Here is a 26,826-nt window from a genome sequence, read left to right as displayed (position 1 = left end):
AGCAGAGCTATGACACAGCGAGGCGTTCAGGAGGGAACAGAACGCTTGCAGGGGATCATCTCCCAAACGGCTCCCGCGGAGAAGCTGCAAGAGGGTGTAGAACAAGTTGGGAAATACTCGCGGAGCACGGCGGAGAGGCACCGCTTCCCTCGGCGGGCTGTGCAGTGCCAGCGCTGTCACCGACACCGGCACAGCCCTCGCTCGGGGCGGCCCCGACTCCCCACACGCCCCGGGCAGCGGCCAGGGGCGGCCCGGCCCACAATGCTTTGCGAGGGCAGCCCTCCCGCCGGCTTCCGCCCGGCCGCCCTGGCTGCGGGCGCTCAGGCGCGGCTGCGGCGCCGCACCGCACCGCGATTGGCCAGCGGCCCTGCTGGTTCTACCCTCTCGTCTCTCATTGGCTCCCCGCCGCTGCCACCGCAGGGCCCGCCTCCTCCGGTCGCAGTCCGCGTTCCCATTGGGCAACGCGGGGAGCTGCGCGGCGCATCGCGCGCGGGTTGGCTGTCCGGGCTGCCCGTCTGCGCAGTAACCAGGCAGCGGGTCACGGTGCGCCGGTTTCCACGTCAGTGCGAGAGAGCGGGGCCGGTGTCTCTGCCCGTGCCCCGCGGACCCCGCGCTCCGCGGCCTCGCCTCCGCCGCCGCCGGCAGGGAGGGGCGGACAGGGGGCGGGCCGAGCCCCCCCGCCCGCGGTGCCGCCCGCCCGGTTATGTGAAGCGGGCCGCTGCCGCGGGGAAACAGGCGCCGCCATTTTGGATGCGGGGTCAGTGCCGGGCAGCGACCGCCTGTCGCGATACTGTCGCGACGTGGGGGTGGGCGGGAGAGAAGCGGCGGCGGGGGAAGCGTGCGGGGCCAGCGGGGGGCGGGGGCGGGTCGGGCCGGCGGCCGGGCCGGGACTGACACGCGTGGCGGTGCCCTCGGGCTCGGGGCGCACGGGCCCGCCTGGCAACGAGCGCCGTGGGCTGTGGGCGTCGGGGAGGAGCGGGGTCAGGGCTCGGGGCCGGGCAGGGTGGGCGCTGCACCTGCACAGGCATCCGCTCCCCGTGCGCCACGGCTGCTTGGTGCTTGAAATCGGTGGAGACAGGCTTTTCCTGGCACATGGCCAGCTCCATGGCTGTTGCAGGGGAAAGCTCAGAGCTCACCTAGAGTGTATGTTATGAGTTCATCTGGTGGCGTGTTTCATAGTTACAACAGTGTGAAGTAATTGGAAGAAAGAAAATGCCCCTCACCATATTAACCTTAGGTTTCATTTTTGCTATGCAGTTTCGCCAGGTAAATGCGACTTGCCTTTCTTTTCTTGATTCCTAGGCCCTATCTCACTGTTGCAGCCGAATGTGGAGGCTTGGAGAGAAGTTTGTCCCTTTCTTCCTTTCTGATGTGCCACCTCTACCATGTTGCCACTGCTTATCTTTTAAAGGGCATTCTTAAATGCCTGGAATTGCATTAAATGCTCAGGACTGCACAGTTCCTTTCCATACTTACGAATTATTCCTTTATATCACATTCATCCAGGCATTTGGAGGTAGCCTTTGGAGAAGCATCCTGAGTTCTCTGAACTTTTGCTGCCTGTGGTGCTTTTTGCAGAACAGTTGCTACTTGAAAAAACTGAGCAAGTTAAATTTCCCTATAGAGGTTCATGCACCTTCCATGTGAGGTTTAGGAGGAAGAAAAGGAGCTTTTGCATTGCCAGTTGGGCTTCTGGGAAACCTAGCTGGCTGTGAGATAGTCAGGAGTTGTTTGTGATTCGTAGTTGTGTGTTCTGTTTTGGTAGCAGTGTATTGTATCAGGACTCTGGTGCCCAAATCTAGGTCAGAGGCTATGTAGATTATTCCTGCATTATCATAAACAGTGAAAATTTAGGTCAACAGAAGCTTACTTTGAAATATTACCTTTCTATGTTGTGGTTATGTTGTTTTTCATTACTGCTGTTTACTGGAGTAGTTTCATTGGGTTTAAATCAGTTGCCATAGCTGAAGGCTAAAGTTAATGATAGGAAGAAGTGACTAGATGGAAGTCTGCCAGACATTGTTGCTTCTGATGCTAACTCTTGCTTGTTTCCAGAAGAATTGCAGACATGTTGCTGCTGAAGAGGGAGTGTTTCCTAAAACCATACCCAAGACTTCCTGTGGTAATACTCAGGAATCATTTGGGGTTCCTATGCATTGGGATGTGTAGGGGTAACTGGTTCTGAGGTTGATGAATGGAGTGTTCAGTGCATGCGTGAAATAATATTTGTAGGTGTAAATCTTGTCAAAGTTTTTATATGAAGATTCTACATGTGATGCTATTTCAGAAGTCTCAGAATAGTGATAATTATTGTCCATAGATCACTGTTGAAGGTTTTGAGAAGGTTATGAATGTGAGCTTTTGTTCTTTTATGACATGATTAGGCATCGACCTTTTCCCACTTAGTGTTCCCAATGCTGTTATCAGTGAGGCTGTGAAAGTTAACAGCCTCCCTTCTTCTCGTGGTGGCCTGGGCACCTCCAAACCTGTTGCCTTGGTTTGGAGCTGTCATTTTCACTGTGCTGCCTGTGTTGAACTTCTGTGCAGGAGCACATCTGAGGACTAGTCTGCAGTTTTAAGCAGATGTATGAATCCGTCTTGACAAAGAAACAGGAGTTTATATACAACTAACTGAAGGGTTAAGGAGCTAAAAAGCATTTGAAATTTAGTAGGTACCTTTCTTTTTTCTTTTCCCTAACTTAAGACCACATAACTGAATCTATTTGTTTCTATATTAAGTCCACTATCTTTTTGTGTTTGATTAAAGATTGCTTGCAAGAAAGGCATGCATTCTTGATCTGAGGTCAAGAGTTATTGAAACAATGCCTTTGCTAGGGAGGTTGTTTCAAATTTTTGAATGATCTTTGGTATTAGTTCTGTTGACCTGTTCAACCAAGAGTTTTACAATATCCCATTCTTCAGACCATACCTTTGTAACAGTAAACCCAAATTCATGTTAATATTTTTTTTTTTCTCTAAGTTGAACAAACATCTAGTGGTTTTGCTTGACTCCCACCATGCTCTTGTAAACCCAGCTCATCATTCAGTACTGGTCTGGTCAGTTGCGTAACGTTTTTTCTCTGCTGCTTCGCAGCATTCATTTTTATCTTAAAGCTTCTTTTAATACAGGACATCTATACTGAGTCTAAACTGTGATCAGTTGTTGCTTGTGGTGATGATACAGTTGAAGGAACACATACAGAAATAATCTAATAATTTAAAAGGGATAGCCTTCAGGAAGTTTGGAGTTTATTAAAGCTACATCCATCACTTGAAATAAACTTTTAAATTTTTACAGGGATGAATGGTTCTTTGGGCTTATCTTACAAGGTGCATCTCTCCGAAAATAGTTGTCTATCTTTCCTGCTCACTCTGTAGTTGTTTTCTGCTTCCTTCTCCAACATGAAGCTGCAAAGGTCCTTTGCATAAGTTAGGAAATTTGGCTTTGTGGCTAACTTTGGAATGTGTGTATGCTATTGCTTAGGTAGCTGCAAGCTTAAATATAAAGCAGTATTTCCCTCCATCTCTACCCAGTGTTGGTGGGGAAGTGAGCTGTGTGTCTGATGTTCAGAGGTCTGAGTGTGAATTCGCATCCCCAGCATGATAGGTTATTTCAGTTGCATTGGTCAAGAGAGTTTCTTGGCATGCATAAAGTGAATTTTTGTACTTTTGAATAAAGTTATATTAAATGGAATCTGCAGTGGGGAAGGGAGTGCATTTTCATTGAGTCTTCTCAGACAGTTAGCAATGAAATACCCCCCCAAGTTTTGCAGGGTTTTAATACATCAGGAGAGCCCTGCCAAGTAACAAGGAGCTTTTGCACCCTTGCTTGAAAGGATCAGGTTTAAAGGAAGAGGTGTATATTGGAGGTTTTTGTCTATTTTCTTCATATTTTGCTACTTGCAGTTAGTTGGGCATTTTAAGTCTTCTACATTCAGGAAAGAGAGTTTAACAAACTTTTTCATCTTAATTATTTTATGTTAAAAAGAGAGGAAAAGAAATAGGAGTCCTACAAGCAGATTCAGTAGTATGCAGAAGAGCATTTGAGCTTTGGCATCACTTTAAATACTGTCAAAACTATTGAGTATCTATGTGTGTGCAAGGTTTGTAATACATGTGTCTGGTATTTACATGCTTTTTGAAATAATGTTTCCTTGTCAGTTTGCTAAATGCCTGGAATGGTGCTACACAGTTTACATGTTCAACACTGTTTTGTAACAGTGTGAGAGGAAAGTGAAGACGGGAAAAACTTAGGTTTGACAAATATGAATGTGTAAAGTATTTCCTCAGAAGTACTTCCCTGGACCGGAGTTTTGAACCCTGAAAGTGCTGATTTAGAAATATGGAAAATAATGGAATTACTGAAAGAAAAAATAAATAAACAAGGAATTTTACATGAGGGAGAAATCTCCCATTCATGCCTTTTACTAAAACAAGGACAATAAAGTGAAATAGAAAAAATTGTGATCAATGACATTTCGATGCAATCATATGAATAATATATGGAATAATTTACTCTTGAGGATGGGAACATCTCTCAGGCATTAGCCACATGAGTAGGAAGTGTATTGGTGGTTCTGTTATATACTGCTGTGAAGGAAGGATATACACCTTTGCTCTTCAGGGCACAAGCAAATTCCTTGGAAGCACTATTTGTCTGTCATGACTGTTCTTACAAAATACTTTTTTCTTTGCCCTTAAATTATTGTCTTACACCTGGGAATACCGTTATGTGTAATTCATTTAATGAAATAAACAATTTTGCCATAAGATTATTCGTTCTATTGCAAACACCTGAAAAAATGAAGCAACTGATCTGATGCTATCCTTTGATAAGGTATATTCTTATAATAATTTACTTGCTTTCCATTATTTATGGAGTCCTGAAACAAACTAATCTCTCATTCAGGGGATATTTGTGTATTTGAAGCATTGTTGATAATTCAGATGTTAATTAATGTGAAGCCTGACAGATCCAGGATGTATGTTCTGAAATTTCTGTGGTGGTCTTTCTGAGGTCTTGGGTAATCCACCAAAACTATTCCTTCCAGCTTTGCTTTTGTTATGTGGGCAAAAGTCCTTGTCATATTCTCTGTATTTTATTACCCCCTGCCTCCCCTTCCCAGCTGAGTTCTTTAAATGAGCCTGTCAGATTGGAAGTGTTATGATCAATGTTTCACCTGTTTCCAATCTTTTGCTTCCCTATGGATGACCTGTTGTGATTCCAAGCTGGAGTCCTCATTTTCCTTTCATTCTTCTGAAGAAGTCTCGTTATTTGGCTACCATTTCAATAAATTCTTCTCATTTACAGACATGTTATCATCTGACTGTTTGGCCTCTTTATAAGTCCTGTTTATTATTTATAAACATTGTGTCTGTTCATTCCCCTTCATTCTTATTTCTTTATGCTTGACTGTATCTGGGCTACAGCTAATATAAAGAGAACACTCCCATAGTAGTTCACTCTTCATTTCTTTTTCTCAGACTGTTACAAATATTTTTTGCTTTTAATTTCTTTCCCACTTTTCTGCCTCTTTCTGGCTGCATCAGTTTAAGTTTTTTCCCTGAAAGACCTCAGACTACAGGAGAGTAAGTGTCTGCCTTTAGCTTTCTCTCTTTTTCTCCCCATATTCCATCCAGTTTTGTCTCGAGTTTTGCTCATTTCTTTGTGGGGTCTTATGCCTTTTTTACTTTCCTGCTTTCTTGAGAGTTTTGTTTTGTGAGGCAAGTGTGAAATCAACATCTGTTACAAATTACTTTATTTGGCAATGTTTTAAGTCCCAAAAGAAGTTTGCTCTGTCCAGTTTGTTCAACACACTGATGCTTATGTAAGAGAGTACAGGGTTAGCTTTGTGTTCCATGCAGGGCTGCAGGAATTTGCGTAAGTGCTGGAGATGCAGGTGTTACTGCATTGTCATGGATGTCTGTCCTGGTACCCCAACACTTTATCTTTCTGTGAACTTACATAGACTGGAAAAAAAAAATGAGGAATGTGCCTTGGCAAAGTGCTCTCTTGCATTACAAAGATCCTGTTAGAACTAACAGTCTGCTCTCATGGTTTTGAAAACACACTATGGAAAAATGTCTTCATTTTTATGAAATACTTGTATTTGTTACATGCAATAACTTGTATTTAGTGCACACACAAAACAAATCTGAAAGAGTTTCTTGCATCACTGCAGGCCTTGCCTTCATTAGGGTCAACTTCATTTCATTTGAGGAAGACAATTACCCTGAGAGGCTAGAGATTAATTTGAATTACCTTTATTTTCAGAATTGTCAGGATGGTGGATAAGAACATTTACATCATACAAGGCGAAATCAACGCAGTGGTGGGAGCCATAAAGCGTAATGCCCGATGGAGCACCCACACACATCTGGTAAGTTACCTTAAATTGTTGCTATCTGTAGCAGCAGGTAGAAACACCTCTGTCAGAACCCACTTGGCTTTGCAAAAGGACGTCAGTGTTTTTAGCACTTGTTATAGTACTTTTTAAAGTAAAGTTGGAATAACTTTCTACATTGCTTACATTGTTTTGGGCTTCTCATGTGCCGGTGACTTAAGGCTACAAAGCTGGAAGTCTTCTACCTTTTTATCCTGTAAATATGAAAACCCCACGTATTTCACGTGGGAATCATCTCATTTAGACTTTTATTGCCTGGGATATGAGGGAATTTGAATATATGGTGTTATTTTATTTAGCACAATGTTTTTATGTATCTTTTGTACTCTTTTAGAGAAGACAGTCTTCATCATGAAAGCCATGAAATAAAAATTGGGGAAATCATTATATATAGAGTATTTTTAAATTTTTATATGACATAGTATCTTTTCAGCTCTGTTTTGTTGCTGCTATCTATATTCCTGACTAAAACCGGTTAATACTTTCCAACCTGCTTTGGTAAAAGCCCTAAATACAGTGTTTCCAAGTCTAACCATGCTGTGGTGAGTTTATGGCTGCCACAGTGTAAACGTGTGGATGTGGCACACTGTATCAGTGGTGCACTTCGGAATGTCGCATGAATAGCAGATGGCTGTCATCCAGCACAAGTGGTTTCAGTTTGTCAAAGGGCAGAGCCCTTTTTCTTTCTAACAGGCATTTCTTCGTTAGGGCTCACGGCCTCTCTATCTGAGCTCTGGGTGCGGCTGCACTCAGTTTGGAGAAACTGCTGCTCCTCCTTATTTTAATATCATAAAGATAGGCTAAGGCTAAAGGATGCAGCTAATTCATATAAATATTGCACTGTGATTCTTTCTTCAAGTTATTTTAATGGCATAAAATGTCATTGTATTTCTGTTCCCATTACAATCTGCATAGATTAACATTATAGCAAATCCAGATGAGCCATTTCAATATGGTATCAGTTAGATCTGCAGTGAAATTTATTGAACAGTAGAAGGCTAATCAGAAGTACTTCTAAGGACAATAAAACCAAACCAGAATGCTCAGTCTTGGACCTATGGTTTGACATTTGAGCTGTATGATATTGGGGAGCACTGTCCGGAAAATAAAAATGCTTCTCTTGTGTTTGATGGTATAAACATGTTAACAGTGATAAACTCAAACCACAGTACTTCTGTGAATATGATGGTGAGGTCTTTAACAGACCCATTATTAAGATTTATCTTCAGGAATATGTTTGCCTCACTAATTACTTACTTCCTATATATAACCTATAGGATGAAGAAAGGGATCCCCTGCTGCATAGCTTTAGCCACCTAAAAGAAGTGCTGAATAATATAACAGGTAAGCTTCTACAGAAATCAGCGGGTGTGTGCACCTGCTAGGTTATATGCAAATAAATGGACAGGTGTACTTATTTGTCTTATTTATTATCCAGAAGTCATTTATTGAAGAATGAGAGAAGAGGAAATATGCATATACTTTTAGACAAATAATACCGATGTAAACTAGCACAGAAGTACCACTGCTGCCACTGTCTATATGGATATATATGTGTGAGTGTGTGTATGTATATTTGTATTTGTGTGTGTGCACACACTTATTTTTATAAACATGCATATTTCTTTGATATACTGAAGCTTGTAGTAATATATTGAAATCTGGTGTACTATCATGTATTGCTTTTTTGTGCTTTGTTTATGCTTTCTGATCGGTGAATGATGGAAAGAATCTGCTTAGAAAGTGGTTTTACCTCTGTTTTTTCCTCACATTCTTTGGTTTGTTAGCTTTCATCATGTGTTAACATGTAATAAGTAAAGCACAGACCTCTGTTTCTATTTGGATCTCTTGGATTTTAAGTGAAAGACTTTGTGATCACCTGCACTGAAAGAAACTGGAAATCTATATTGGTAACAGAAGTAGAACACAAGACTGTAGTGTGTATTGTGACCACTTTTTTTCCTCACAACCCATCTTTCTCCCCTTCCCCCAATATTTTCTGGTTTTGTAGTTTCAGAAGTGATTGTTTAAGTGTAACCCAAGTATGTGCTGAGAGTTTGGAGGTGAAGCTAATCCTAAACTCCATATGGCATTCTGCATGTTCTTCCCAGGATTTCTCTTGTTGATTGACGTAAACTTTATTTCTGGTCCCTTTATTACAATGAATCCTCTGAGCTGCACTCAGCCTTAGTTTGAGATGGGCTTTTTGCATTTCTGACTGTGATGCATGTTCATTCTTGCATCAGTGCTGAGTCTAGAATCTCGTAAAAAGTGTGTTCCTTAGAAGTACAGTAGTGCTGCTTCCAAGTGATGACAGGAGGTGCTGAGGACGTGTGCCAGTTCTAAGCCCTTATTCCTTCCTCTTTTGTGTCTGCCTGTAAATGTAATGCTTTGCTTTTCTTTGCCAGGTTAACTTCCTGTGGTTGTAAGTAGGATTTTTCTGTCAGAACATGACATCTTAGGGAACTCCTGAACAGCTTGGATTTCTGGATAGTGTCTTTGTTCTGGATGTTATGCTTGTACCTGGACTACGTGACAGTCTGGATTTGTGGGATTTTTTGTAAGTTCACTCACCCTCTGTAAGATAGGCGTGCAGTCACCAGAGGTGTTTTGGGAGGAAATTTTCCTTTTCTCCCTTCTATGAGATAAAATTTTCTTTGAAATAAGCTTCCTGAAGTTCTTTGCCATTATTGCAAATATCTCTTCTCATCAACAAGAGCAGGGAATGTCAGGATGCTCAAATAAATGCAGTATAAGTAAATGTCAGGGACTGGCCATTTATCTAGAGCAGCTAGATACAATGTGCTGTTGACTTGTTGGGGGAAAAAATGCAAGTTCACTATCCGCTTATGTTAGAGAAAGCAAAGTTTAACGTACTGAGAGATTCAGAGACTCCCTTTGTATTAGTCATCATGTAAGCATGGTTCCTGCTGAGATAGTAATTGCTTGTATATGGGGATGAGAGCATGTTGGTTTGACAACATGGGATTCTTTTATACAGGTAATTTCAGCTTCAGTGACTGCTATTTACTGACTAGTGTCTTGAGATAGGACATCACTGCAGGGCTCCATCTTTTTTCCATTTTAGACATGGACTTGTTCTCAGGCAATACTTTGGATGATACAGAGTCTCCTGCATCATCTTCCAGGCAATCAAAAGTCCAGTCCCCAGCAGAGGGGTTTTTTGGTGATTTTTTTTTTTTTTTTTCACTAGACCTTCCTTTCATGTCTCTTTCATTAGCTCATGGAAACGCATTGCTTTTATATTTAAATTTATTCAAGCTGTAATCTTTGACATTTGAGTTAGCTTTTAGTACAATTTTGCATTTATAGTAATATATATTATGTATTTTCTCAATCCCCCAAGAACCCATTTTAATCTGTTCCAGATGCAAATTTCAGGCTGTCTTGTCCCATCTCCCCTCTTGCTCTCTCCCTCCCTTCCCCTCCCCCATGGAGCATGTTTGATCAGGTGTGGCAGGAATATCCACTGTCAAGCTGCGCCCTTTATATTAGTCAATATTATCCTTCCTTCCCTCCCACTCCCTTCATTCTCCTCTGGGCTTTACCAGTTGATTTATAATTTTGGAATTCTCATCGGAGTCTGTAATACAGTTTGTTCATTATTTAACCAAAACCTGTTTAATGAGCAAAGAGAGGCAATGTAAATGTTAGGCATGTTGCAGTGGAGTACCTTTTGTTCTCCTCTGAGCTAGTGGGTATTAACTCTGTCATGACTGTGATGCTGAAATACCCTGGTCAAGGGTATAAAGATGCACTGTATGCCCCCAGCAGCTAACGATTCCTGTTTCAAAGTATTGCTCCTCAAGAGTAACTAAATTACATACTGGAAAGCTTGCCTGCAACTAAGTATGGTATCCCATCCTGTTGTAACATCTACATGTGCTCTTGGAGGAAGCATATAGAGAAGATGTGTTGCTCAGCACAAACAGTGCCATGATGTGGTAAGAGTAACTTCACTTCTACAGTTCAGCATACCTAGCAAAGGGCCTTGAACCTGAATTATATTTTAAAGTTTCTCTTTAAGGTTCTGATAGAGAAACTTAATTTCTGTGGCAGTTTTATGTAGATTTATAAAAAAAGTTTAATAATTTAAAAATGAACAGCATATCTGCTCTGATCCACTGTCAATTGATTTATTGGATGCCATTTTTACACTTGCGTGGGCTGTGTGTATTTTAGTTATTATTGACAGTAGTTGCCTGAAAAACAGAAAGGAGACATAGAGGTTCTGTTGTCCTGGGTGATGCGTAAATTAATCCAAGATAAATTTAATAGCTGAATGCTTGCTATGCTAAGATGAGCGCAATAAGCTTAAGTTTGATGGCGTATTTCTAGTGCTTAGAAAAAGCAGAAGACAGTGTCCTGAGTTATGACCATATGGAAGCAATGACTATCAAGCTTTTTCCAGGCATACGAAATTGAAATACAACTACATCTTCAAAGGTTATTTTAAAACTAATGAAAACCTATATTGATACAAGTTTGGATCTAGGGCCACTGTCACCGCAGCTTCCATTTGACTGCTCTTTAAAGAGAGCTGAGTACCCTGAAAAATATGTCTGGACATTGAAATATTTGTTCATTTTGTCAGTTAAGGATTTAGGTCAGCAAAAGGAAGCTTCTTTTTAGCATCCAGTGATAACTGAGCACTGTCTCTTTCATGAGTGGTTCTAACTTAGGATGTTCTCTAGGTCAGCAGAGAAAGGTTTTATAACCACAAATAGCTGGAAATATGAATTAATTATAAACCTGCTTTTCCATGATTTCATGAGGATTGGGTTTCTTTAAATGCTTCTCTGGCTGTTGAAATCTTCAGAATTCTGATATGATGTAGAGGTAAGAGCAGATACTTCTCTAGTTATTCTTCTCATTGCAGAATTTGTGCTTTGCTCTGGCCAGGGGAATGAGTCAGTCACCAGGATTTTTGTGCCTGAAGTGCTGCCTACTGGTGTGTAGGATGGCTTTAGGACAGGAATGACTGACTACAACTGCCTTGTACAAGTCATGACTGCAATGGGAGAAGCAGGTGTTTGTGGAAAGTGTGTGCATCGAGAGTCTATTTAAATAAGGTTTAAACTAGGTAAACACACCTGTGAAGAGGTGCTTGTGTATATTTTAGGTCCATGAGTGCCAGACTGCAAGGTTTGAGTCCTTTTATCCTCTGGTGGTTCAGAGTTGGTGCATTTAAACAGAAGCTGCAGAGTAAGCTGTTAGAAGCACTCTGATTTCATGCACATTCATGACATTTTAAATGAATGCTTGTACAGTGGGTTCAGAAGAATCTTTTCATGGCTTATTTCAGACAAGAAGCTGCTGCAAATCTCCATCTTTAGAGGGTTGGCTGGGGCATTACGAGCTGGCTAAAGGTCAAATGACTGTAACCGTAAGAGAACCTTTGCCCAGTGTACTGACTTAATATACTTGTTACTGTAGCCATCAATTTTCTGGTATGTAGACTTGATTGCACACTCATTTTGTTGTGTCTGAGCTCTGGAAACTCAGTTTTTGTGGAAAACCTGACAGTTGTATAAAACAATACGGGAATTTTATCCTGATTTTGGATTAATATCTGAACTTTTTCTGAAAGATGTAGTTTTAAGAAGCAGCAAATTGGTAGTAAATATAAATATGTGGCCTCCTCTCAATGCTATTGGAGTACTGTTGGATAGACTATGGTATGTTCATTGAAGTTAAGAAATCAGAAAAAATTTGTGTTTGGGGTTTTTATATAAAGAAGTGTAGGAATTAGACTATATGAATGTGTGATATGTAAAGTGCTGCGATGCTTACTGCTTTGCAGGTAACAGCCATACCGTATTTTCTTTATTATTTGGGTCTTGAGTTTCTGCTAGAAGTGTCTGAACTTACTGGCAAATAACAAATATGATGATCTGTATACTGTGGTATTTCTCAGATTGTTTGCATTGAAGGATAGAAATGTTATTTAGATCAGCCATGAAAAAAATTAAAGCTTTTTTTTTTCTGTTGCATATCTGGTTCCTATAAAAGATCTACAACATTCACTGATCTTATAGATCATGTCTGTTCTTGTGATAACTCAAAAAAATAAAAGGTTGTTGTTGGTTTTTTTTGTTTTTTTTTTTTAAAGTAACAGGTATTCATACACGTTAACTTGGTATTTTTGAAGACCAAGCAATTCGGGCTAACATTTAGCTTATGTTGCATTCTCTATGAATTTTTAAAGAAGAACGGAAAGGGTATAACAAAGGTTAGGAAACTGATAGAATAAGGTTTCTTCCATAACTTTAACTTGGCCTCACTCTAATTAGTGGATGACAATACAATTTTAGTCCATATTGAATGACCTGACACTGTGTACAGAAGTGGTAATTTATTTCTCTTCAAATTTTCTTACTGTAAGAAATATGAATATTAAGGTGCCAACTTAAATTTGATACTTTGATTGCAGGTTGAACCCATACTTCATTTCTGCCAACTGTGTTCAGACAATACAGTAAAAATTGTCATTTTAAAAACAAGTTTCTAGTCCAAATGAATGCAGACATCCTCCCGACTGCACAGAGAATGTAAACCAATGCAGTATTTTGGCTTTGAAGCTGCAGGTAGTTCCAAATACTCTGAGTGAGGTTAATCTTTTTCATCTCATGGTAGCATCAAATTAATCAAATAACTGTCTTATAGCTGAGGTCCTTGAATCTTCCTCAGGGAAGATGTCTCTATTGATATTTTTGGCATAGATTTTCTTGGTGTTTTCTTGGAGAAATAAGAAGTCAGGCTTTTCCCAGGTGCTTGCTATCCTTGTGCTTTACTTTCTAAGTGATTTTCCCAGAGTGACACTGATGTGCTCTAAAAATGGTAGCTGTACTGCAACTGGGATGGGAACTTCTCAAACCCGAAATGAACATGAGAATTGTCATAATTTCACTTAAGATTTAAATTATTTTCTGTATAAAGGAAGAAGGAGGAGGAGGAATGTCCTTGATGAAGAATGATTTACAGATGCACCAAGACAGGCACCATAACTTTTTCAAGGCTTTTCTGTTGTGTGCAGGACAGCATTTATGCAGAGTGTGTGAGGAGTCGGTTATGGATGGTGTCACTCTGAGCTCTAATTGATTCTGTTGAATTGTACATTGAGCCCTTCAACACAGGTTACTGAATGAAATTAGAGCTCCTGCAAAGGAGAGTCTTGTAATTGAGATATTTGTAACGAGTACTGAACAGACAGAAAGGGATAAACTGTGGTCGTGTAGAATCCTTAATTTGATAACTTTTTAGCTCTTGTGTTAATCTTCTGGTTTTTGTTTCTGAGTAGTAAGGAACTTAATGGATAAAATTGAAAGAAGTGGAGTGGATCTCAGAATATCTAGAGCAAAAAAATGGAACCAACCCAGTAAGGTGGTCTTCACACTAGGTATTTCTTCATGTCTCCTAAAGTCCCTTTTGCAGTTCAGCCCCACAACCTTTGTGATACCACTTAAGCATCGTTTCAATACAGTTCTTTCAGTGCAGTTTAACTCTAGAGCTTGGAGCTTAAGTCTTCCTTCAATGCATGGCTAATGACTGGCAGGTACAGGCAGGAGATGGTGCTGTTGGAAGGAATTATTTCCTGACCCTTAATCCTTAAGGACCCAAGGATTTAGATGGACAAGCACTCCTGGCTGTTGCTTGGAAGAGTTCCCACAGTAGGCTTGTTCTGTAACACCAGCCTTCTGTTACCACTGTGGGGCTGGGCTCTGAAGAGCTGCCACATGTGCATGATGTGCAACTGACTCTCTCTTGTTCCACACTTGTTGAGCAATTACTTTCCCACTTGTTGGGCACTCCATTATTTCCTTCAGTTACTGCTTCTGTGTGAAGTAGAGCCATAAAGGAAATGGCTTAATGGATGTACATTAGGGGGCAATAAATTGCAGTTTGATTTGGTGGACTGGCAGTACCAGATGCTCCATAGAAGCTAAGGTTCCTCTTAAGTCAGGCATTGAGATTTTGTAGTGAGTTTTTTTGATGGTGATGTTTTTGTTTTTGTCAAGAGTAGTGAAAAGGAATTGTGCCTGATTAAGAGACCTTAAGGTTATTTGCATTATAGTAAAAACTATGTGGAAGGAGGAGTATACATGAAATTGCTTAATTCTACTAGCAGTTTGCTAAGTATATAGCTCTTCTGTTCTGTCATCTTCCTTCTTTTACTGGTCTTCTCCCCTCACTCAATAGTTGCCATCTGACCTGTTAAAAATGTTGTCACAGAGGTGATTTACTTCAAAGAAGCAATAGCCTGTGTCAGAAAGTGCAGGTGCATATTTATATAGTTGCATAACACGTAATAAGACTGCCAAGAAGTGTTGATTATGCATACACAAGAAGCATACTGAAGTATTCCTTATCTCAAAGAGTCTGTAGCTTAAGAGGGTAGCAACAGAGAGAAATCATTATGTATACAAAGTTGTTAAACACTTGAGGGTTTTTCTTAATGTTTACCTCCATTTGTCATTCAAACAGGCTGTTGTTGGCTGATCCCTAATATGGTTTATACCAAGATGTGAGTTTGAAGGAGAGGTTTGAAAGAAGATACAATTGGGCAAAGTGTCCTTTTCTTCGGGAATAGTGCAGTGATTTGTGGTAAAATGCTACTTCTCTCAATAATTAGTGTGGAATAAAAAAGCCAGTAAGAAAAGAGGTAGAATGGCAGGGATTAAAACGTAAGTGTAAAAGTAGCAGACTAATGGAGAACATTGTTATTAAAATAGCAGATTGATTGGTTAGGGAATGTTAATAGTGAGGGGATATGTACTTGGTGGCTTGTCCATTTGAGGTAAACTTGTAAGTGCTTTTTCTTCTTAGGGTAACTGTAGCTTGTTAACTGAATGTTGTAGTACAGACTATTGCTGAAGGGTTATTTTTTGTTTGTGCTTGGTTTTGGGGGTTTTCTTTGCAATCAGAAAAAGAATTAATCTTCCAATGTGTTATGGACCTCCTCACTGTGAGTTCTTAAAAAAATGTTGGCTGGACAGTCAAGATGATACTGGCTCCAGTATTGGTCAGAGCATGGTGCTGATAGCACCAAGGTCGTGGGTTCAATCCCCATATGGGCCATTCACTCAAGAGCTGGACTTGATGATCCTTGTGGGTCCCTTCCGACTCAGAATATTCTGTGATCTGTTGTCTTGCTTTTGTAATTTGTATTTAGAAAATTATACAAGACAGCAGTTATGTCCAGGAGAGATATAAAACTGGTGCATACAGTCCTAGGAAAACTCTGGTTGTCTTTTAGATGACATGATTTTAACTTGCTTTTCAGTGCTTTTCAAAGCTACAAAAAACCCCAAAATTTGATGTATAAAGTCTGCAATACAGTGGCTTAAAGGTAGGGTCTGAGGTTTTGTGATATGATGGATTCTGAAGTGAGAGCTGGAAGTGTCGTGGGTGATTTTTTGTTGGTATCAACAGGTACTTTCTGGGGAAGAACTTTGTGAGTGAATGGAAATCTGTGGTTTTGCTAAAAGAGTGAGGAAAGCTAAATCATGAATTAAATGTATGTAAATGTTTTAGGGACGGTGAATCAGTACATGTCTTCACAAAATTATAGGAGATAAAAAACCCTATCTTGAGAAGGAACATTTATCAAGTGGTCATTGTAGAAAATGGATAGATCTGCACTGGTACCGTGTGATGTACTCTATCCATGTGACTTGGAAATGTTATTGGAAGTGTTAAAGCACCCTGCTCTTGCAGAACTCTTAATAGTTGGATATTTCTTCTTTAGTTGAAGGGCATGGATAGATATAGAATCCTCATCTCTTGAACTTTCTGAAGTTAATATGTCTGTGCTTTTTGCATGGTGCAGTTGTGACGTTAAAACTTGTCAGTTCAAACCGCTGTTGTATTCAACATGTTGTGAAAGAAAGAGCAGGTGTATAGTTTTGTGACAGTTGAAGAATACGTGAGATGTTATGACAAAAACAGCCCAGTGTGAGGTGAGTAGAAATGAAAAAGTAAAATATGTTAATGAGAATTTGCACATATATGCCATAGAAGTAAAGTTTGAGGTGATAACTGGCTTTAGCTATCCTGTTAAAATGAACAGATCGATAAACAACTTACTCTAATGTATTTTGCACTGTAATTGCAGTTACACAATTGCAGTACTCAAGGGGTGTACTTCATTAACGCTTTTTAGCTGAATATGTTAAATTCTCCAGTGATGGGGGTTCTTTGATTGTTAGAGCCTCTATCTGTACCCTAATACAAGCACTTAAGAAGTTCTGTTTTCCAGTTCTGTCCTTGTATCTGTAAGCTGAAACTTCCTCCTAGACATATTGAAGGTGTAATTTAGAGAGTTTTTCAGAAAGTGTAAGCTGGTGCAGGAGTCTGAGTGCTTGCATGACTGTAAATAATTCTCAAAGCTCGTGCTACTTAAATGAGATGAGATACTTCAAAACAGTGCTCTTCTCTTTTAATCATGTTTAGCTTGATACTGGGAGGAATTTTTTTGTTCAGATGTGTCTTTGTGCCCTGTTACTTTTCATGAAATTATATTTTTTCTTGATGCAGTGACAAAGTCTGCAAAGTGGCTGTTGAATTAGATTCCGCTTACAGCTTGATTAACTGCCTAAATAATTCAAGGGTCAAGTTGTAAATATGAGGAATCATTGAAATAAATAAAGATGTGGTTGTTACCTTGACCATGGTGTACTGAAAGAGAATGGTCTATTAGGTCTGGCTATAGCCTATGGGAGGAGCTTTGTTGTAGAAATAAAATGAGTGGCAGGGGTAAAATATGGTTGCTTATGTAAGCATATTTAGTAACTGCACTTAGCAACTTGGATGTTCTTCAGGGTGGGATTAGACAGTTTATAGTGGCCTGTAACAGTTCCGTAATAATGAAGATGACTGTCATGATAGCATCCAGGAGCCATCATTAGCTGGTTTTCCCTTCAGTCTGAGGTTTTCGTGTTTTTCATTCAGAAACACCATGTTTTCTTTACATATTCAGCTTTTACTGAAAAAAAAAAATGTTTTGACTATCTGAAGTGCAAATATATTAAGTCAGATTTAAAATCTAACAAGCACTGTCAGATTTCACTTCTGTGCTTTCCTCTATTAAATACATCCTGCCTCAGCCTGAGGTTAGCACTTCAGATGTGATCAGGCTGGTACAGGGAGGAGGAGAACACAGTCCTGGGAATATTTACTTTGGTGGCATTGTTGATGATGAACACTAAGATACAGGATATATATGTGCTCAAATATTTCCCAGTCTGTTAAAATATGGTCAACAGGAAGAGACTTTTTCAGTTGAAACAGAAGTACTAATTTAGATTTGGCAAAGAGCTAAGTTCTAAACAACAAAATTTTCTGAAAGCATGTATCTTCTTTGTGTGGTACAGGAGTCTGAACACTTTCATCATGAAGGCTTCTGTTTCTTAATGAAAGGGAAGAATAAGGGAAGAAACATCCATGTTTGGCAAATAAAAAAACTAGCGCTTTCTTGGGGAAAAGGCTTTGCCAGGAGTGTTGGAAACATAGGAGAGGAAGAAATAAAAATATTCAGACATTGTAGAAAGCAATAGGACTTTAACAGTACCTGAATGGTAATTCAAGAGTTGGAAAAAATAAAGAAATTTCAGAGAAAGTAAATTGCTGAAGAAATGTATTATTAAATAATGAGGAGGAAGACCATCACAGGCATCCTGGAACGCTTAACTTAATGGTTATTTGGTAACTATTGACCTTTTAAGCATTGTGTCACAGACAACATCAGGTTAAATTTTGCAAACAGTTTCTCCCTTCACTTTTATTAACAATCCGTTAGAAATCTGAAAGGGCAGTTCATTCTCATTCAGCTGCCTTTAAATTGTAGGTTTTTTCTTCTTGTACGTTCTTAATGCTATGAGTTTTGCAGCCTGTACTGGTCCTTGTTCACATGCATGAGGCCCATGTGCTCCAGCGGAAGGTCACACACTCCCTTTCACTCTGCAGGAATAGCAGGTGATGGTACCAGCTGTTCACATCCTTGTATTAGATGCCTGAATTTGAGCAGCTGTATGAGGCTGCTAATAGACTCTTACATGTAATGCAGTTCATATCTTGACCACATTTCACTTGATCGTACTCAGCTCTGGCCAGTATTTTTTTTTAACATCTTTCAATTCCACCTTTAAGGTGCTCCTTTTCTTCCTTGTGCTGGTCTGCACTCCTGTTGTATCATGTGTTAGTCAGATGCTTGAAAAGTGTTCCAATGTTGCAGATTTGAAAAGGAATGGGTACAAGAAAACATGCAAACACTACAGGGTTCAAGGAAGCAGGAACAATCTCTCTAGCAAAAACATTTTAAAATTTTAAAGATTTAGTGCTGTAGTGAAATTAATCTGGACTGATCTAAAGGGTGTACTTGTCCTTAAATAGTACTGCTTTTGGGTACAAACCTAGATGTGTGTGTTTGTTTGTTTGCTTGTTTGTTTGTTTGAGAAAAATGGGTCAAAAGTGCTTTTGTTCTGAAGAATCTGCCTCCATCCAGCTAGTTGAAGAGGTCTTGTTATGTGAATCTGCTATTAAAAGAAGGCTACAGGGGTTTTTAATTCCACCTTGAGTAATAAAATTGGCCTGGCCATGAGTTTTGATATGGCCACAGTTGATTTCAACTTCTGCTTTTTATTTTAAAAAGCTTCCTTGTGCCCTGTTAGGACCCTCTGTTAAGCCAGTTAAGTAAAGGGTGGAAAAGTTGAAACTGCCTGTCTGTGCTTTCCAGAAAAGGGGCGGAGGGAGCCAAAGGAAGGATATTTACCATTTTAAACCCTTTCATCTCCTTTGTTCACTTCTTTCTCTTGCATCAATGGTTTAACCTCCCATTGCTGTCTCTGGAAGAGTCATGGTACCCAGAACTGAGAAATACCTTGGTTCCACTGACTAGCCACCAATGTGACGACAATCTCTTCTTGCTAATGAAATTCTGAGAAATTACTTTGTTGTTTTGTGGTGATTTTTCAAGTGGATTTTTTAGTGGATTTCTTTTTCCCTTGGTTTTGTTGTGGGGTTGGATTTGTGGTTTTGGGGTAATTTTTTTAGGTTTTTTGGGGTTTTTTTTGGTCGGTTGGATATTTTTGAATGGGGTGGGTTGGTTTGTTTTTCTCCCATTGCTATAATCTCAAAAAATGCACTTTGAAATGAAAGTAATACTGATGCAGGAGCTGTGAAGATCATCTTTTAGCAACATGGAGGTGGGAAGAGAGTTTATTTGTTCCTTTCCTCAAAGGATCTCAGGGAGAAATTCAACAAGAGCAAAGTTATCAGAAGTTGCGTGTTAAGTGTTTTATAAAATTACGAATATAAGAGAACCTCGCTGTGTAGTTAGGAGGAGATAGCATGGGATCAGAAGTATATGGAAGAATATAGGAAGAATATAACTGTTAATATAGTGAAGTGGCTTAGCTCAGATCATTCATGAGACCTTGTTCTTACTGCTCCAAAACTCAACTAATTTTAGCTGGTCAACATTCTTAAATTGAACTATCCACAATCTAGAACTGATGTGTGTTGCTTTTCTCCAGCAAAAATGGCACAGATTTTTTTTTTTTTCTGGATGAGTAATTGGCTCTCCCATGGCAGATTAGAGCAGTAAGCTCCTTGTTAAGCATCGAGAATTTTTAAGAGAGTCTTACAATTTCTTGCTAGACACCCAGTGTTAATTGGTTGAAACAGCCAGTTAATTTTAACTTCATGTTTCACATTTTAAATTGTTTTTAACTGTTCAGGTGTCTCTGTCAGCCATAAAGAAAGCAGTTGAAGTAAATAGCTGTATCAAATGAAGCACCTCTTGTCCCTGCTTCCAAAATAAACTGGGAATAATGCTTTACACATTTTGTCTCCTTTAACTCTACAGGCAAGCAAGAGAGGAAGCATGGATTAACATCTAGTGATTTCTAGGAGCTCAGATTCCTCTGTGCTTGGTCTGACTGACAGGGACATGTGGCTCAAGTGCATCTGGAAATATATCACTGGCAAAATTTGGTTGGGTAAATATAGCAGGAATGGGTTGTCAGGGCAGGAGACAGTTTGTTCTGGGAAAGGAAGTGCTGTCTGTCTGTTGCCTGAATAACAATTTCCTATATTTCTGAGGCATACCTATTTCTTTCAGCATAACTGAGGTAACAGCAGGCTCTGATGTACTTGCCATGTTCTGCTGTCATATGTTCTTATGGTGGAAGTGCTATCAGAAATGGTAAAATTGGCAGAAACAGCTATAGAGAACCGATACAAATATTTTCTATGGTGTTTAAATAGTAGTGGCACACACTTTGGTCTAGAGGCAGGGACATAAACAGTGAAAAGTAACCCCCAGAGTTTCAGGACATGGTTATACTGAAGAAATCTGACTTCTGCTTAGGTGCAAAATTGTTTCTAAGCCACATGGTTCCAGAAAGCAACCAGACAACCAGGCAAACAACCACCAACCCCTTCCTTGAAAATGGGTTGAAAGCCCATATTCTAAAATTCCTGTCTTTGTTGGCAGTCGATATATAGGTAAATGAGCAGGGATAGAAAAAGCCAGTCACAAGGCTTTCCTCCAGCAAAAGCTGATTGGCAAAGCCATAAAGCTTCTTGAAGTATTGTGATAATGGTTAAAGTCTCAACACAAATCATACTGTTTGCAGAGAAAATTGAATGAATTGTGTTAGCGGGTGGCCTAGAGAAGTCTATGCAGGCATATCAATATAGACTGTATTTTACAGAGAAAGGCATAATCATGGGCAATGACAATTAAAATCATAACAGAGGCAGGCAGTATCAAATGTAACAGTAAATTACAGATTCTTTTAAGTTTTATCAAGGGAAGTTGGAGATTACTACAGATTGGAAAATGCAGCATTTTCCTAGTGCGGTGGGCTGTTTCATTCATCGACTTGCTCAAGAACTTATTGAAGATAGAAACCCTAACAATTTTGTGCACAGTGGCTGTGTGTGGGTAGTTACTGATTCTGTTGCCTTTCCCGAGAGGTTACTCCTGAGAGTTTATGTTGCTTCCCACCATAGTGAGCTCAGTCTGGTGCCCTGTGATGTGGCTGTGTCTGGGGTGGGGTGAGCAGCCAACAGGTGCACAGCATACCACGCAAATGTGGAGGCAGGGAATTTGTGTCCAAGGGCATTGGGGGTAGATAACTATAGTTGTAAAAAGTGTTACATGAATGCTAACATTTTCACTGAGCAATAAGTCTGTTCTGAAAACTGTCTCACAAACTTCCATATAATAAACTTAAATTTCTGTCCTCAGAAGTCTGAAGAGCTTAACCAATATTGAATTTTCTTTGGCATTTAGGAAAAAATGAATAGTTTGCTGGAGGATGCAACTGATTCAGACTAAAGGTTGTCCAAAAACTTTCTGTAGTTACAAGCAGTAGGGTAAGAGATGGGATTCTGTGTTTTTTGAGTAAAAACTCCTTGATTAAGTTAACTGTTTTGTCAATGTACAATTTTGTCAATGTACAATTTTCTTCAAAAATATCTGTAAGCCCCCAGGATAAATTCATTATTTCTTCTGATTGTACCAGGTCCAAATACTGTATGTCATGACATAGGCAGGGAAAAAGCCTTGCCATTTCTCATTCATAGTGCCAACTCAAGACTTGTAACCATTTACTAGTTATGTTACATAGCACGCCTGGCTTGCCTAGGCCTTTTGCAATGTAGATTTCAGCAGCTGGAACAGTTCTGTAAGCAGAAACAAATCATCAATGTTTGACTTATTGTTGCACTATTGTCCGCATGCATGCCTCTTATTCCAAGTGTTCCGGATTCCAGCAATTGAGATTTGAAGTCTACCCTGTAGAAGTCTCTCTTTCTCTTCAATGCTGTTCGTCAGTGCCCTTTTAATCTAGTTCTTTATTCCATTTTATTTTTCCTTTGCCAGTTTCACCCTGGAATAAAAGTGAAAGGGCTAAGCTTCATGTTTCAGGTGAAATTTCACATCAAGAGGCACCTGTGCTCTGTGATCATTGGGTACCAGTACAGTGTTGTTTGTTTTATTGCATCAGCTGTCAATATGAGTGACAACAAAAGACTTTTTAATCAGGTATCTAGCAGCAGAAATTAAATCAGGCATAATTTATGTTCAGAATATATTATCTGTTGTTCCTTCCCCTGACATTTACATCTTGTTTTAAAATGGCATAATTCTTCTCTGAACCAAAGGCAAGAAGCTGAAATTGTCTACAGTGCATTAAAAGTGTATTAAAAGAATCAGACTGTGATATTAAAAAGAACTGCAGTTACTTAAATTTGAAAGAAATCTAGAAGGACCAAAGCACAAGGTGATTATTTGTAAAGGGCTTTGAAATTGCAAAGTATTATGTGCAAGAAATACGGAGTAGTATTGGGAGGTATATGCAAGAAGGTTTTGGACCTGCTGTTTTGAGGAAAGTGACTAGAATACTTAAAATTCTTCCACTGGAGCTTTTTTCTGCAGGGATTCCTTCTGGGACCACTGTTCCATGATAAGAGTGGCTTTGCTCTGGATGTGTCTGCATGGTGATTTATTCAGGGTGGCTGTAGAATTACTTTTAACTGTGATCTAGCTGTGTTGCTAGGTGTTGTCATGGAAATAGGAAACATTTAATCCCTGTAAGTATAACTATTCTGCATTCTACAGTTCAGTTGCAACTGTCCAGGTAATACTAAAGTATATGGTATTTAAACCTTTTTTGTGATAGTAAATGCTGAGTTGCTAACCTGTTCTCATAATCTCAGCTGTTTGATTGTATGAGGAAGATGGTTGTTTCATTGGAAGCCTTCAAAATTTTCTGCTCTTGTAACTACTAATTCTGGGACAAGAATGCACATCATTAGATGATGAAAGGAGTAAACAGGAACATGGAGGTATATCGAATCTAAGTGGGAGCATAGTTGCTTTGTTCTTGATGTCCTCAAGAGCACCTTTTAGGTGGTAAGTATGTGGGAGGCGAGTTGATAATTTCTTTCAAGTGATACCTTAGTGTCTGGTATGTTCTGAGCTGAAATTTCACTTCATGAAAATTGGCTGAAGTATTAGCTTAACTTAGTCTTTCAGTCTGAGCCCACAACCTTTAGCTGCACAGAACCTTATTAGCTGCAACCAGCAGTTGTAAAACACTTGTGCTGCAATCTTATTTTTGGTTCTAAGAGAAGAATCATTTAATGCTTAGAAATAGAAAAAGCAGTGAAAACACGGCAGAACTTGGGACCAGCGTACAGACCTTTCATGTGCACCTTATGCATGCATAGCTGAAGTTTGATATGTGAAGAAACTGCCTGAGTTTCTTGTAGGGCATAAACAGCACTTAGGGCCCTTGTAAATGCCACAGAAGCTGCTTTGCAAAAAGAGCATGCTTTTCCAAAATTTTTTTAGCGTTGTCTTCCATGACTCCTGTTCCCTTTTTCTCTTTTGCTGTTACTTTCTGTTCATGCCTTTTTTTTTTTTTCAGTCTGTTCCCATGTAAACCCTTTCTGTGTCAAACTTAGAACTAACGTAACTTTTCAATAGGAAACCCTTTGTATTTGTCTGACACGGTTCTTCTCACTTCCCATTCTTTATGGTCTTCTGCACAGTCAGCACTGAGTTTTTGTTGGGCTCAATATAAAGGGACTTAGAAAGGCAGGTGCTTCTGGATTTGAATTTATGAGACTTCCAGACATGAGTGTCATATGTGCTTTTTTTTCTCCCCTGTCTTCTGTAATGCTCTGTAGTCTGTAATAGGTTGAGTTGTAACATTCATTAAACCATTCCTCACATTCCCTGCTTTGAAAGCTTATCAGGACTGCTTTGATTTAGTTATCTGGAACAAAAAAAAGCCATTTGTGAAGGTTGGAATGGAACTCTGGAGCAATAATATATCAGAGATCAGATTCAGGTCCCAGTTGTATTATTCCTAGGGATTTATTTGCCTGTGTACACACAGGCAAAGAGTGGTGTGTATGGAAGACTTGCAGGAATGCAAATTGGACACATTTTGTTGGGACCTGTAGGGGATTTTCACTGGTTCATAATTTTTCAAAGGTTTGTTATACATCAGGCAGCCACTGCCTCCTCTTTAAACCTTTAAATCCCCCCTCTTTTTCCTGTTCTAAAGGTCAGATTTTTTTGACAACTGTGTGCAGGAACAAGATTTGTTAAATCCCTTCATTTTTATTCATACAAATACCAGTGTTTAGTGAGCAAGAGTTACCCCAGAATTCAGAAGCACATAAAGCTCAGTACAAGCCTTCTGAACCTAAATTCAGTTCAGAGATGTATCTCTCAAAACTGAATCTGCCATCTGAATGTTAACCCTTGGCACTGCACAGGGAATGCATGGTAGAAATTTCATCTCTTTGTGTCACTCAGTGGGCAGGCTTCACAGGATCACTGGTGTCCTCTAAGCTGCAGAGCAGTGTCCTGCATCTTGCCCTGGGTGCTCCTGGGCATCGGGCTCAAGGCTGAAGAGCTGTGTGCCTGGTCATGCTCGTCTAGCACTAGTCCTTTCTGGTGAAACAGCAGAATTTTTGAGCCTTTGCGGTTCTGATCCAGTCACTGAAGTAAACGAGTCTGCATTGTTAAACCCTCTTGAAGCTATTTATATTTTGGTTTTACATGCAACTCAGCTTTGAAAAAGCTATGTGATGGGCTGTTGATCTTTGGGATGTGAATGAAGACTAGGTATTGTATCCCCTTTGTATAGGGGTTTTCGGCTGTGGAGAGCTAGTCAGTGTCATCAGTAGCTGTGAAGTCCTCATCCTTACCTTTCTTCAGTGTGGGTGAAGAGAAAAGGTTTAGGAGTGGGAAGTTCCTTGTCTTACCCAGACTAGGTTCTGTAGACTAAAGCTGTTGACAGATGAGATCTGGCAGGTCATACTGTTGTGTTTTATACAATATTGCAAATCATTCCGATAAGCAGAATGCTATGCTGGCAGGGTGGAGTTCTTGTTGGGTAATTACCCGTTTAAAAAAAATCTCTCAGCATTGGAACAATGGTCAGGAGTTGTACCTTTTTATCATCTGTTGGATTTCATACTGAGATAGCTGGGGAGTGGCCATATGTTTGCTTGGTTTAAGTCTGTTGTACCAGTTGATGCTTTTGGAGGAAGGTGGAGCAGACAGCTGCAAAGTCTAGGCTGGGCAGAATCTTTAGTGCTTATTTCATTACAGCAGGATTCTCCAGAGTGAGTCTATCTGCTCCTCAATTTTACCTGTGCTGTTTACATCTGTCAGCACATCTGTGCTAGCTGGGAATAAGAACCGTGACCCTAACCACTGTCACTGTACTTATATATGTGTATGATATCTGCTGTTGGATGTCCAGAAGTCGTTCAGCTTACATAGCATGTTTTGTGTAGAGTTATGCATAAGGCAGTTTTGTTTGTGTCAGTCATGCTAAATTTTGTTGATACAATATCCAGCCTCATACAGTGCAGATATGCAGTATATTCACAATCTGTATCTTACAGTTCCTTTCCATCACAGCTAGTGACACAGTGTAGATCACTTCAAGGATGCTTTTCCTGTGTGCTTTTTGTGTATTGATGCAAAAGTTTGGGGCAGGGAGGAGAGTTTACAGAGCTGTTTTCGCGACTTAGCATGTTTACTGGATTTAACATGCCTGAGACAGCAGAAGTAGTTAGACTGGGATCTGGTGCTGGGGAAGAATAAAGAAAAATGTCAAATATTTTAGCACAGATCAGCGTCAGCTTACTTTAATAATAATATGGGTTTCTTTTAAACTACTGCAAGGACACTTCTCTGGACTTGTTCTACAGCTAGCCAAGAGTTTCTCTACTGGGTTAAATTTAAATTGGCTAGTAGGTGCAGACTTAGCTGGTTGCTTCTTGCAAAGTTCTCAGTGTCATGATGAGAGTGGCAAACAGTTGTTTTGGAGCCCTAGGGACTGACCTCTGAGGCTGTGCCTGTTGCTACTGCTTAGAAAAAAGGTCTTGATTCTGACTGATCTCAACACTAGAATCCTATTTCATCCTTGAGCTTGGTGTTCTGAAGCAGAAAGGTGATGGTCAAAAGTATTTTATTATGCTGTCTGCTAGCCTAGTGAGGATGCTTAAAGGCTGGCTAATGAAGAAGCATTTTGGCAACTACTTAAATAATGTGTTAACTCTGCATCTCTCCTGTGCAAATGGCTTTTGGCTGCTAAGTGAAAAGGTGTGGTAGGCAAGGATGACTTAAGATGGACACCAGCACAAGCAAGCCTGTCACTGTGCTTAGTGACTGTACGGCGGCGTTTATACCCCTCGTTCTTGGAGCGGGCAAAGCCTGTGTTGCGTTCCATATTGTTCAGGATGAGAAGGGTTGTGTATGGGGGCTGAAGAAAAGGACACAGTCTGCTTTCTCAAAATAACAAGACAGCTAACACCACCTTGGAAAAAGACCTGGTCTGTGGAGGAAGCGTGTTCAAGCAACATT

The 26,826-nt window shown here is 39.9% G+C and overlaps 1 protein-coding gene across 4 annotated transcripts in view; it reads left to right on the top strand.

The window, feature by feature from the left end:
* Positions 1–544: 544 nt before the first annotated feature.
* Positions 545–26,826, top strand: part of GBF1 (golgi brefeldin A resistant guanine nucleotide exchange factor 1) — a 106,572-nt gene continuing 80,290 nt past the window's right edge. For all 4 annotated transcript variants that reach the window (XM_039553648.1, XM_039553647.1, XM_039553645.1 and 1 more), the window contains exons 1-3: positions 545–757; positions 6,274–6,380; positions 7,682–7,748. In XM_039553648.1, the coding sequence (XP_039409582.1) occupies positions 751–757; positions 6,274–6,380; positions 7,682–7,748 (181 nt within the window). In that variant the 5' untranslated portion in view covers positions 545–750. The remainder of the gene's footprint in view (positions 758–6,273; positions 6,381–7,681; positions 7,749–26,826) is intronic.

Source organism: Corvus cornix, chromosome 6, assembly GCF_000738735.6.
Source record: "Corvus cornix cornix isolate S_Up_H32 chromosome 6, ASM73873v5, whole genome shotgun sequence".
Lineage (NCBI taxonomy): Eukaryota > Metazoa > Chordata > Aves > Passeriformes > Corvidae > Corvus > Corvus cornix.
This window is presented reverse-complemented; position numbering and strand designations above follow the sequence as displayed.